The sequence below is a fragment of the Pleurodeles waltl genome, chromosome 9 (assembly GCF_031143425.1).
Source record: "Pleurodeles waltl isolate 20211129_DDA chromosome 9, aPleWal1.hap1.20221129, whole genome shotgun sequence".
In the NCBI taxonomy this organism is placed as follows: Eukaryota; Metazoa; Chordata; class Amphibia; order Caudata; family Salamandridae; genus Pleurodeles; species Pleurodeles waltl.
In genome coordinates, this window is record NC_090448.1 from 1,151,760,773 (window position 1) to 1,151,775,133 (window position 14,361).

The following is a 14,361-nucleotide window of genomic DNA, read 5'->3' on the forward strand; positions in this document are numbered from 1 at the left end:
CATAGTGCATACTGTGAATAGAGTCATGTCTAAGTCTCTCGGTGACTTTAGGTTGTAGATGGGTGTTCATGGCCGCCATAACAGAGTTCTTGAGTTGAGGCTGTTGCGATATTTTCTCATAGTGCATGTCAGTGGGTTGTAAAGGAGTTAGGACATTATGCTTGAGCCTTTGACTCTATGCAGAGTGCACACAGCAATATTCACATATGTGCCAATTGCAATTGTTATTGAAAATTGTTTTCAGAAAGATGTCAGGAGAAAAATGGTGATGCTGTCTAACAGGGTGAGAGACTACAGGAGAAAGTGGGGTAAAGAGAACAGGAGTGACTGAGACACTCCAAAACCACTACCACTTCCGTAGAGCTTAGCAATGTTTAATTCACAGGCTCATATTTTCAGACTAAAACCATTTTCAATTGTAGATTTTACTTATGTATCCAACAGTGCTAAAAATATTGCCAAAGCCAATAGGTCTAGCTGGGTTTAGGAGTATGTTTGTTGTTGTGTGTTATATCTTAAATCTATAACATAAAACTCACCGAGAGGACTTTAATAATAATCAAGTGGCATGTTGTGTCTCGCACAGCACTCTCGTTCAAATGTTTTAAAGTGACGCCAATAATTACATAGGTACATCTTGAAAATTCCAAGTTATGTTTCTTTTTCTTTCAGGGACCCCACCTTTTTATCCCACTTTAAGCACAGCATAGAGCCCCCAACAGCACCACTTCCATCATGGAGTGACTCTGATGGCATTGATTTGGGAGAGAGCAGCCCCTCTAGTCTTTGGGCAGTGGGGTGCCGCACACTGCTTACAGCACCACGTATGGGCTATGAGCTGTATATTAAGTCTCTTGACAAGAAACAAAGCTTAGACCACACTTTGTTCATTTAACACAGGTCAACTGTTGTTAGACTTAAAATTCCACCAGCAATGATTGCAAATTTAGCAATTTGACGAAGTTGGAGAGCGTCTCAACTTCAAAAATCTTTGAGGAGAAAAGCTTTGGCTAAGAAAAGGATGCATGAAATCACTTTCCATGCAGGAGGATTCATCCTCAAAGACTGGTTCTGCAGCTTACCTTCTATTTTTATACTCTGCGAAATTGGTGGAGTTAAACAAGTTCTCAAAGTTTGAAGAAACCAACTTCCTCACCTTCATGCACCCCAACTATGTGCTTCCATCTGACCAAAAGAAGCTTAAGATCCCAAAAGATTGCTTGGCACCTGATCAGAATGCACACAAGCATCTCGCCCATCAAATGTCATTTGATGACTGTATGAGCAGCAGAGGTGAATTACCTTGACCTGTTCCGTCGAACACAATGGCCATCCAATAGGTAAGGGTCTGTGAAATTCATGTAATTTGCTTTTGCATAACAATGCACATTTTTGGGAAAGTTATACAAAATTACACATAATTATGTGAAATGTATATCTGTCATGCATCTCTGTTTAACAGTGGAATGCGACCTTTCTTTATACATTGTGCTATAAGAAAAGAAAAGAGCAACAAATACGAGTGGCACGAGCAACGGCTGCTTGTGTCCTGGCAACATTAGGCTGTGCACTTGCCATACATTTTGCTGCACATGGCACATAGTTACATGATGTGGAATATTGGCGTGATTTCAGGAACTTTACACACCAAACATAATACAACATTACATGAATTAAGCCGGCATAGTTGAAAACATTGTCGACACCTATGTATAGTCATTGTAGGTGTCCACTTGCAGTCAGAAACCATACGTTTGGTACATAATGCCACAGGACATTTTGTTTGCTTGTCCATGATGTCTAAGTTTTACCCTTTAGGAAATATGCCTTCCCCACAAAAAAACTGAGCTGGCAGGTACCCAAAGACTTAGGCCCATTCTTATTATCGAATGTTACAAGAGTTCGAGCTGGCTCGCTCAGTAACTTTGGTAGGGGAGATGACGGTGCCATCAGCATATTGATGCCATTATTTTCAGGCAAGGGGGCAGGCGTCTTGAGGCACTAAGCATCAAGGGCATTGACTATCACTGAGTAGTAGTTTAGTTGGGTGCAGTCATCTTGCTTGCCTGAACTGGCATCTGGGCCACTTTTCGTGGCCTTTGAGCATGACCTCCTGTAGGGAAGAGGTCTGCGGAATGGATGAACTCTTGCATCCCCATCCATGGTGGTCCTGGCTGGGAGAGAAGATCTGTACTGGTGCCATCATTGCCAGAAGAGACAGGCGAACAGGGGACAGTCTGATATTTAAAGCTATATCACAGGCACTTAAAGAGGCAAACGTAACACTGGGAACAGCAATTCTCAAGAGAACTCAAACATGTTCCTTGGCTTTTCACTCAGCACTCAAGGCTTCCAGGAAAAAAATATGAAGTGAGAGGCAAAGGCAGCATACTATTGAGTCCTGATTTTTTAACGGAGGAAAGCAGAGCAGGCCAAGTTAATTGCGGCTCCAACTGTTCTTTATACAGTGGGCCAGAAATAAAAGATTTGTCCACTATAGAGTCCACCTTCCCAAAAAATGAGATAGACAGTATGGGACTCTTGAAGTGATTGTGCCCCGAGGACGTGGTCTGCTGGTACTAGCTGCAATATAAAAAAGTCAGACATCTGGGACTGTGACAGAGGCTCTGGTACAGGCTACGTTCCTTAAAAGTAGACTAGAAGTGAGTAGGATGGTGTAACTTACAAACGAACAGAAGCCTGAGACCAAACCAGAAGCTGTCATACAAAGTCCTTTCAATCCTACGCTTAGACTGAGGAAAAAAATATTGTGCACTCCTGGGTGAGGTGCAGCTCTGGTGGTGGGCTGTCCTAAGAATGCTTTGCCTGATGGTCGACTAAAGAGATAGATCTTGATGGATCCTGAATGTCCTTTGGCTTTTGTGTGTTTTGTTTCTCTTCCATGGACCTTGGCATCTACATCTGTCCCCAAAATTGATGTTGGGTAGTGGGGTAGAGGAAGAAACAGTTACACACCCAGATACTTTCACGCTTCCTAAGGTTATTCGTATTATTTGCCTAGGGCCAGCAAGGGTAATATCCACATGGCTTTTCAAACAGGAGACACACAAGTTATGTAGGTCACCTACTGCATACAGCCGAGATGTTTTGGAAGGAGCAGAGTTAGAGACTAGCAGGTTCAGGTGCACACCGATTAATGAATAAATATGGTATACCACTGCATGTTTCGATGAATGGTGGTGGAGAATTGCCAGCATATTAGACACACATGCTGGTGCATGGTACACAGTTGTAAAAGCTGGATTAACGACCTAAAAAGCAGTTTCCAGTCCCACAGCTGGGTGATGTCAGTACCTACAGGTTGAGAATGTGAGAGCGCTATGCCCTACATCTGCAATACTTTGAATGACTTACACACAAGTAAAAAAATGCCTAAAACAGACATTGAAAAAAGATTGCTGCTGCCCCACTAATTGGCAATGTGAACTGACTGTATTTCACACAAAATACAGCACAAAAAGGGGATAAAAACTACCCCATGCACTATTTTGCCCTGTAAAAGAGCTTTTACATGGGTCCAAGAAGTGCAACAAAATGTTTCACAGCTAACCACCTTCACCAAGTTAATTCAACATCAGCTAAAAGTCACACTGAAATAAAAGGAGGATAAATGGATGTAAGAGTAAAAAACAATCTACTTACTTGACACCTGCTGAAAAGCTCACCACTGGAAAGAATAGACCCAATGTGTTGAAGTTCTCAAACATGCCTTGCACTGGCTGCCCGTTGATGCGGAACGAGATACTAGGCACTCCCAGGTCCAGGCAGCAGCTGACTACATCGTCTGATGCCAGAAGGTGCTGGTTGGCAGATGCTACAGCTCTGGGCACACGGCCTGGGAAGAGAAAAATACACAACACAAAAAGACATTTCAGAGTCCTGCATTCAAAATATAAGAACACAAACAGTTGGAGGTTACTGGCATTTCTGCTGCTGTCGTGGTCACTCTATACTTCTAGGGCAAGCAAGCCTTTTATCAGTGGCAGGAGTTCAGGGGACTTTGGGGCCGCCACCCACATAATTTCACTCTTCAGGAAACAGTCGAATCTCGGTACTCAGAGTCAGGTATGGCAGTTGCTTTTGATTTGTTTTGTCTCAGTTCAGCAGCACTCAAGGAACAGACACACATTCCCCTGAACCTCTGCAGTTTTCGTTTAGGTAAAACTGTCCCAAACATCACCAGGGAAAAACAAAGGTTGTGATTAACAATCATTAAGACTAAGGATGAGGTGATTTAGAGGAACTTTTAACATTTAAAATGTCCTTCTCACCACCTGCCCTGTGGAAAAAAGGTGCCACTCTTCTCGAGGTAACAGAGGCTACTACTGCTTTGATAAGACACATCCCTATTGTGGAAATCTGAAAAGCAGCCATCTGAAGATGTGTCTAAACTTTCACAAGACTTCTAGATTCAGCTCTCGGGTTGAAGCCCTAGTAGAACAGGCTTGAGTGATTATTTTTTAAGTAGTAGATACTTTCTACCACACGAATGACAATTAATAAAGATCATCTGAAGGGGAAAAAGGAGAACAAAAAAGAAAAGTCTTACTTCTAATTCTAGTTCTTGAGACAAATCTCCCATGAAATCGTAAGCAAAGCTTCCTCCTTTCTATTCCCTGGTGAGTAGGTTGTTCTTCCAGGATCCTAAGTCATTCAACTCAGGCAGCTCCCCTGACAGAGAATGATGGGTCTCTCGTGGTGCCCGCTTCCTTAAAGAAGTGGTGTCAGTTTTCTAGCTGCGGCAACATCAGCACCGTTGTCATTTGTTGTCATTCGAGTTTTCCTTTAAAATGTTTAATCAAATAGTTTTTTGGAAAACAAAGAGTATTTTAAAGAGAAATTGAATTCTTGCTTTAAAGAAAATAAATTAAGATAATACGGCTTCTGCTATGCTGCCCAAAGCTATTCTATTAAAAAAATGACTTCTGTAGACAAAAGCATTTATTTTCTCTATCCTATAAAGATGCACTGGCATACCGCACAAGTGGGGGACTATGGAGTGAATATGATTATCAGTGGAGATTGCCTCAAGGAGACCTTTTCATTTGCCCAAGGTAGACACCGACTGTGTTATTTGCCATGTGGTGAAACACTATACTATTCTGCATGCTACACTATGTACTACTATTTTCTATAAATTTACATTTAATTACCATGTTTTGCACTCGTCATAAAAATCCAGTAGTCACAACAATTCTGATAATGTTTAATAAGCACATATTGCACTTTGGTCCAGAAGATAATTGTCTCTATAAGGTCTTTAATGTTCCGTCTCCACTTTTTGCTGAAACACTGGCTGTCATGAGTGTTGCTGAGAAATCGAGGGGGCGCTACAGAGTAATGTCAGCAATCACACTACAACAACCATGTTTATAGCTGTGAAGATAAGCAGGAACAGCTCACATCTGCAGATTAGATTTTTATGGGCATATGGCAAATTTCTTAGTTCCTCGCAAATTTCTTAACAAAACTCGCAATTTGAACTTCTAACAAATCTTTGCAGATTTTTTAAATTTTGGAAATTGCTTCCCAATTTGTTTTTAATCGGTGCCTAGATTTTTAGGCAGATAAAAAAAGGGAAGTGTGTATAAACACGAGGAACAAAGGAGGACTGTTTTGAGTCTAAGGTGGTGGAGCCACTTTAGCAGCTAGTTGCATAAACTACCAACACCTTAGGCACTAACCGAGGAACTCAAATTTCACTACAAACTTAGCTGAGTTGCATGCTGGGGCGAGCAGTGACCACAAGCAGAGTGAGCCTTTGCAGGGAAGTGCCACAGTCTGAGCCGCTTCATCACCCATAGATGGCTATCCACTATAGCAAGCATTTGTGTGCTGTTAAGTGGATATGAAAAGAGTTACTTACCTGTAACCACAGCTCTCCAGTATTGGCATCTTTCATAGATTTGCATGCTTGAATCATTCCCCGTCGAAATGGGAGCCCCACTGTACCATAATGTAGAAGTTTATATCATTACCTTAGGCCCTAATGGCAATGAACAGTCTCTATAATAACATTTCTATGTCCTATTTAAAAAGGGCCAAACCTGAACTATGACCAATCAAGCGACAGCACCCTCTAGAACACTACCAAGAGAGGCTGCTTCCCTCAGGTTTTCGAGCATAAGTGAAATGACTTTTTATATGAGGTATAAGGTGAGCCTCTCAGGGGAGGAGGGTGGGTCGCAGGTGAAACTATGAAACATATAAATAATGGAGAACTGAAGTTACAGGTAAGCAACTCATTTTCTTCTCCAGTATTGGATCTTTCATAGATTCACATGCTTGAATCAGAATAGCAAGCAGTTATTAGAAGTATACTTTGAAACAATATAAATATCCTTTGAGGAGGGTGGGTATGAAATCAATACAATATAGTTACATTGTCTGAGCTTATCATTTTAGAGATAGAATGACAGACATCCTGATAACAAGAGTATGACATGGAAATACATTTTATTAAATAACAATATACAAAACTGTCATAAACAGAGGCTCACCTTATTGGAACAGATGCGGTAACACCGCTTATCCTACAGTTGCATCCCCATGGTGCGTTGATTCTAGGCGGTAATGCTGCATAAATATGTGGGTGCTCTTCCACATTCCAGCACGGCAAATCTTTTCTAATGGCACACCTGCAAACAGATCAGTCAAGGTGCATACTGCCATTGTTGAGTATGCTCTGGTTTTAACATTAAGTGGTTTACCCACCTTTGAATGGCAAAACTGGATGAGAGAAGAAATCCATCTTGCAATCGTAGCCTTAGTGACAACTGCAGACCCCTGTTGTGCTTTACTAAATGGCACAAAAAGTTGATTAGATTTGCATATCTGCTGAGTGCAATGAAAATAGAATTTAAGGCACCTCTTTACTTCCAGAGTATGAAGCGATTGCTCTGCTGGGGTAGCTGGATTCAGGAGAATCTGCGTAGAATGATGGTCTCATTCTGATGAAATTGAGTTGGTACCTTGGAAATGTATCTAGGATTCATTCTTAGGAGTACATAATCGTCGGTGAAATGAAGGAATGGTTCCTGCATAATGAAGGCCTGCATTTCGCTGACTCTCTCCAAGCTGAGGTGAGAGCTATAAGCAACCCTATCTTCCAAGTCAGAAATGTTACGTTTGTTTTGTGAATAGGTTCAAATGGTGGTTTTATTAGTTATGTAAGAACTATATTGAGACGCCAATCCGGAGGCGGAGCTTTGAGCGGAGGGAAAGCTCTGAATAATCCTTTCATAAATAGCTATAGCTCAACATATAGGTTATATGTCAAGCTATAGCTCGACATTGCTGCCCGGTAGACCTTGACCGATGCATGCACTAATCCAGATCTAGCGAATGGTAGGAGATATGGACAAATCTGTTCAGGTGATGCTTTTAAGGGATGCTGGTTAGATTTTCCACACCACACACAGAATCGCTTCCATTTTAATCTTTACGTTTTGTTGGTGGATTCAGCCCTTGCTTTAGAAAGGATATCGCTACAGTCCTTAGGAATGTCTAGATCTTTAAACTAATTGAACTCAGGAGCCATGCACACAAGTGGAGAGATGTTGGATCCGGATGGAGATTCTAGCCCTTGTTCCTGGTTAACAATTTTGGTAGTGGTGGGAGGCAAATGGGATTGCATTCAGGAGGAGTTCTGTAAAGGAGTTCTGTAAACCAGTGCTGCTTGGGCCACCTGGGAGCAATCAGGATCAGGTGACAGTGCTCTCTACTCATTTTCCTGAGAACTTTCGGTATGAGGGGAAGGGGGGAAAGCATGAGCATAAATCCCTGACCATCTTATCGAAAGGGCATTCCCCCACAACCCTGGAAGCGGGTACTGAATGGAGTAGAGTTGGCATTTGGTGTTTTTGTCTGTCGCAAAAAGATATAATGCCAGTGTGCCCGAGTGTTAGAATATCCTGTTTAGCTGTGTCTGGTTCTGCTCCCACTCGTGACAACTGTCTGTTGTCCTGCTGAGTGTGTCTGCTGAAGTGTTGCTGACTCCAGACACTTGCTCGGCTCTCAGCGATATGGTGTAAATAGTGAGCCAATTCCACATATCCTGAGCCTCTTGGGAGAGCGTTAATGCTGTATGTCCACTTGTTTGTTTATATATTGCATGCTGGTCATGTTGTCAGTATGAACCTGCACCAATGAGACTGCTATCTTTGGAAGAAAAGCCTGTAGAGTGAGAAAGATGGCCTTCAACTCCAGACTGTTGACATGCAAGGCTTTCAGTTGCGACAACCACTTTCCTTGAATTTGTAGGTCCTGCAGCTGACCAACCCAGCACTGCAGAGGGGTGTCTGTGGTTATCATAAACTCAGGAACATGAGGAAGAAATTTCAGGCCCTGCGATAAATGAGAAGCCTGGGACCACCACACTAAGGCCTTCTTCATGTTTAGGGTGATGGTTACAATGTCAAACAAACCCTCTCTTTGGATCCATTGTTTCTGCAACTCTTCCTGAAGTGGTCTCATCATTAGTCGCACAAGAGGTACTACACTGATTGCAGAAGACATCATGCCAGATGCACTAAAAGTGGACCTTCTTTTTGACAGGGTGACTGACAGATCCCTTAGCTTGCATTGTCTGTATTGGGATAAATATGCCTTGTTTTATATTGTGTTCACAAGAGCTCCAAGAAACATTATGTTTTGCTTTGGAATGGTAACTGATTTGTGAATATTGACCATGAGACCTAATTTGTGAAACAGGATGAGACAGGCTTGTGTGGTTGTCGATGCCTGTTGCACTGTTGAGGTCTTGAGTAGCCAGTCGTCCAAGTAGGGAAACACTTGGTGACCTTGGCTCCTGACAGTGGCTGCTACTGGTGCCAGGCACTTGGTAAATATACGAAGTGCTGAATTCAGTCCGAACTGGAGGACTTTGACTTGGTAATATGAACCGGCTATGGTAAAAAACAAAGACATTTCCTGTGTTTGGGATGATTGCAGATGTGGAAGTATGCATCCTGCAAATTGAGAGTCATCATGAAATCTCCACTAATGAGGAGGTGCAGGATATTGGAGTGGGTGACCATCTGAAATGATTGCTTGCGTAAGAATTTGTTCAGTTTTCTCAAGTCCAGGATGGGTCTCCATTGCCCTGTTTTCTTTCTTATCAAGAAACATCTGGAGTAGAAGCCCATGCCTCTTTGTGAAAATGGAACTCTCTTGATTGTTCCCTTTGCAAGCATGGTGGGGCTTCTTTTTTCAGTAAGTGAAGATGGTGGTGTTTTTATAAATTCTACAGGGTGGACATAAGCAACCAGGTCTAACACCCATTAGGCTGATGTTATTTGTTTCCATAGGGGTAGACTATTGGAAATCTACATACCCACCAGATGAAAAGTAATGTCTGCAGCCGGTACCTGGTGTAGATCACTGTTTGCAACCTGTCTTTCTAGCTTGAGAGGTGTTTTTTTGGAGGGGCTTTGTTTGGTGTAGGCCACTACAGGTAGCTGATGGTACTGCTGTTGATAAGTTGACCTTTACTGTGGTTGAAAGGGCTGACACTGCTGACTATAGGATAAGAAACCTCTTCCATGAACTCCCAAAATGGGAACTTTTTTATATTGGAGAGTTCCATTTTAATTGCTAACTGCACATCATCAATGTGTTTACTGAACAGTCTTTCCCCGCCGTGAGCCATATCTAGAACTTTAGACTGCACCCCGGGTCTGAAAGTTGTTGATTTCAGCCATCCTTGGCACCTGAGGACTGCTGTTCAAGCCAATTGCTGAAAGCCTGTTGAAGTGCTATCTAGTGCACAATCCCTCCGGTAGAAGCCTGATAGCTGCCATTTTCTTATCTTCAGGGATGAGGTCTATTAAGCTGCCGATGTCTGATCACATCTGCCTATCACAGTGGTGTAGGGTGGCCAGAGCATTTGCCGCTCGAACTACAATGGCGGACATGAGGAAAAACCTCTTGCCTACATTGTCTAGACCTCTACCCTCCCTGTCTGGTGGTGTAGAGATAGGAGCGGAAGAGTTTTTGGAGCCCTGTTGTAACTGAGTCAGGTCTGAGATGACCAGTTAGGCATGTAGAGGAATCTTCATGGGCTTTATCCTTTTTGTCCACCAGGGGTGGCACTGTTGCCACTGTAGCCAGGTTCTTCATAATGTTTATACCCTCCTCCCAGATGAAATCGATTATGGGGATAGTGCTGACTGATTTCCTTGCTCATTTCTTAAAACCATAAAGGAAGCAGTTAGCCTCGTTGATGGAAGTTGGGAGGTAAAATCTTGTCAGTGTGGTCACAGGCATTGACGGTCTTGCTGTCAACGGTGTCTTTCTTGGTGCTGCCATCGATGGTGTTCTCGTCGACAGTGCTGCCTTCGATGGAGCTGTTGTAGATGGGAGTGTCGACGGTGGTAGAATCATTGTTGACTGTATGGGAGTGTTGACGGCCAACGCCGTTGTTGTTCCTGTTGACGATGGCCTCATGGATGAGACCGTTATTACTATCTTTGTCATCATCGACAAGAGTGCCGTTGACAGCAATGTTTTGGACATAGAAGGTTCTCCATATTTCTGAGATGGAGTAGTGAGCTGAGAGAAGGAAGACCTTCACTGTAGAGATATGGTGTTTTTTTCTTCTCTCAGAGGATCTTTATGGTGAGATTTGAAGGCCTTTTTACTCTCCTCAGATGTCCCTTCAGAGGAGCTCACCCTTTTTCTTGACCTTTCTGAAGTGTCACTGTCCACTTCAGATGTGGTGGTCTTTTGGCTCTCAGACTACTTATGTAGCCACAGAACTAGCCTCCCCTCTCTATCTTTTAGGGTCTTTGTAGAAAAGTTCTACATTATTTTACAGTCCTTTACCAGGTGACTGGCATAGAGGCACTAAAGGCATTCCTTATGTGGGTCCCCCACAAGAAGACATTTTCTGCTACAGGACTTGCAGGTTCTGAAGAGTCCTTTTCTGAGGTTTCAGACATTTTAGCTGAATTGCAGGTATCAGTAATGAAAAACTGAGCAGAGCTCAGGAAGACTCCTTTCACACAACGTGCAGTAGAAAATCTGAGGGACGCAGCCTCTTTTGGCAGTGTTCGAGAGGGTGCTGTTGTCTGATTGGTCATAGTTCAAGTTTGGTCCTTTTTATTTAAAAAGGATATAAATATGGTACTAAAAAGCCTGTTCATTGCCATTAGGGCCTAAGGTAATGATACATACTGTTATATTAAGGTACAGTGGGACTCCCACTTTGACGGCGGTGAATGATTCAAGCATGTGAATCTATGAAAGATCCAATACTGGAGAAATATGAATAAATGAATCTGTGGAAATGTGTGAAAGGGTGCAGACACCCTAGCATCAGGCACAGCAAGGTAAAATACAGTGAACAAAATTGCATGTGCTTCTCTTATTATTATTGTCATTCCATAGATTTGGCTTTCAATAGAGGCCTGTACTGAGAGCAGAGAGGGATATGGTAAGGTGAAACAATTGTAGCTTGTTGGACTTGGCCTGCTGTGCAGGGCCACACCCAAACTATTTTCCCTCTCCCTTCCTATTTTGCTGAATACGTTTTTGTTAGCCTTAGGACTCTGCAAACTTTACCTCTGTTAACCAGTGGTAAGGGGCTTAAGCCCTCGCCTTTAAACATGGTAAAATTGGCTTCAACAGAATTGCTGGGTCCAAACTGGGGTGTCGAAGCAAGTAAAATAACAATGAATTAAACCCAGATCTGTGAACGGGGTTGAGCGATTGAAAAGTTTTAAAACCCCGTCCAGCATTTTATTTTGCAGTGTTGCTATGTGCGCCCTAAGCTGCTAGGGTATGCCCAGACGTGGAACCCTTGTACGCTGCACCACTGGATTGAAGGTAGCTTGGCTGATGAGAGGTGATACCCCAAAGCCGGTCCCCTTGTTTCCAGTCCAGGGAGGGCCTGGCTTGGCAGTTCAGGCTGGACTGTTCCCATGGTGAGCAGGGTCAAGACTGATTTGCATATGGCTGGGTCCAAACTGGGGTGACGTGGCGAGCAAAATAACAGTGAATTAACCCAGATCTGGTACTGGGAGTGAGTGTTTAAGAAGTTTCAACACACCGTCCATCATTTTATTTTGTGGTGTTGTTACACCCAATTGGCACATTTAATTTACTTATAGGTCCATTGTAAAGTGGTACTTCAAGTGGCCAGGGCCTGTAAATTAAATGCTACTAGTGGGCCTTCAGCACTTATTGTGCCACCCACTTAACTAGCCTTTTTAAACATGCCTCCAGCCTGCCATTGCAGCCTATGTGCAGTTTTAAATTGCCTATCCAACTTGTCAAAAAAAAAAAACCTTGCTAAGGCTACAACTCTCTTTTTAATACATATAAAGCACCCCTGGGGTAGGCCCTAAGTAGCCCCATAGGGCAGGGTGCAATGTATTCATAAAGTTGGACATGCACCTTTAAGCTTTTTGTGCCCTCGTAGTTAAACACTTCAACATTTTTTTTTCATTACTGTGAGGCCTACCTCTCGCATAGGATAACATTGGGCAAACCTATTTACATTTATCAAGTGATAACATTCAATTGGGAGCAGATAGGAATGTTGAGTTTGGTGTCTAAGGAATTGCAATTTAAAGCTCTCTTTCATGGTAAAGTTGGATTTTAAGTCACAATTCTGAAAATGCCCTTGTTAGAAAGTTGCCATTTTCTTGTCTTAAACATTTGGTGCCAGCAGCTTGCGTCTTGGGTCCCATGACTAGGTGTAGGTGGCAGATGGTCTTTGTGTATTACTCCCAGACAGTGAGTCAAATGTGAGATAGATGTTGGCAGGATGGGCCATCTCTGACTTGATGATGGGGGATAGCTGTCAGATACTACACTTGCACATCACAAAGATTCTGCCTGAGGACACTCACAAAGGGTTTGACACTAGGCTTTTGTGACCCACGACAAGCTTGGGTCAGGGCAGGGAAGCAGGAGACTCCAGACACCTCTTGGGTTGGAAACTTTCAGTACCTTCCCCTACTCCAAAGTGGGCACCAGGTCTGAAGATTAGACCCTCGAAACCAACTCTTCAGTACACCTCTAGACCTGTGGAAGACTCAGCGGGACTGCTGCATTGCTGCACAAGAAGGACTGCTACTTTGCTGCCCTGCTACCTGAGTGAAATAGTGGCGAGGAGGTTGGTCACAGTAGTGAAAACCACATCTGTGGGTTTTTCACTAATGTGTGACCTACCTCTCCCATAGGATAACATTGGGTTACCTTATTGATAACTTTTGTTTGGGAGCAGGTCAAAATCTCATGTATGGTGTCTAAGGAATTGTAATTTAAAATCCTCTTCATTGGTAAAGTCAGAATTTAAGTTACAATCCTGAAAATGTCACATTTAGAAAGTTGACATTTTCTTGTCCCAACCATTTGGTGCATGCAATCTATTTCCTGGGTCACACTACTAGATGTAGCTGACAGTGGCAGTTGCCTTTGTGTACCCCTCCCAGACAGTTACACAATAGAGGTACTAGATATTGTCAGGATGGGCCATTCAACTGAGGACTGGCGGCGGAGCTCTTCACAGTCCTACTGCCACTTCAAAGACACTGCTTTAACTCACACACAAAGAACTTCACAACAGCCTATTGTGATTGCAGACAAAGTCTGAAGGTAAGCAGAGATTAGGCTCAATCTACTTTATGTATCTGACACACACTCCATCACAGTCAGTCATAACTTTCGACTTTGCCTTGGTCTTGCACGACTAGATGTCCGCGGTTTGCACTTTGATCCTTTTGGATGCTATTTCACACTTTAAAAAGTTTAAATATTCATAACTCTGGTCCTAATGATTGGAGTTTTGTCATTTTAGTGTCAAATAATTTAATAAAATTAACTCTATTCTTCAAAATGAATGGAATTTTTTCTTGTGTTGTGCGCTTTATTTTATTGCTGTTCAAGTGCTGCATACATACTTTACACATTGCCTTTAAGTTAAGCTTGACTGCTTTCGTGTCAAGCTACCCGAATATTAAGCACATGCGAATTGAATGACTTTTTGTGGTTTACCCTGAAAAGATTTTGGCTGTTGCCTGTGTAGGGTTTCAGGCCCCTCAACCAACAACCTAATTTCTCACACAGCTTATTTACCGGTTCTTCATGAAGTATCTATAAAGGCATGGTAGCACACAGTAGAAATAATTATTTTTGGGCAAGATGTTCTTTGTAAAGGTGTGTCTTCATTTCCTTTTGTAAATCGGGAAGAGTTTGTTGGATGTGGGTCAGAGTTGATTTACAAATAAATCCGGACAGGTTTAAAGGGGAATGCCATGCTGTCACAATCTTCTTAGTAATGTGGGTTCTGAAGCTGTTGTTGTGAAAGTTGTGGGCTGGGTTCTTCGAGGTTCA

The 14,361-nt window shown here is 42.7% G+C and overlaps 1 protein-coding gene across 9 annotated transcripts in view; it reads right to left on the reverse strand.

The window, feature by feature from the left end:
* Positions 1-14,361, reverse strand: part of RYR3 (ryanodine receptor 3) — a 1,450,647-nt gene that overhangs the window by 1,043,167 nt on the left and 393,119 nt on the right. For all 9 annotated transcript variants that reach the window (XM_069208992.1, XM_069208994.1, XM_069208991.1 and 6 more), the window contains one exon: positions 3,664-3,856. In XM_069208992.1, the coding sequence (XP_069065093.1) occupies positions 3,664-3,856 (193 nt within the window). The remainder of the gene's footprint in view (positions 1-3,663; positions 3,857-14,361) is intronic.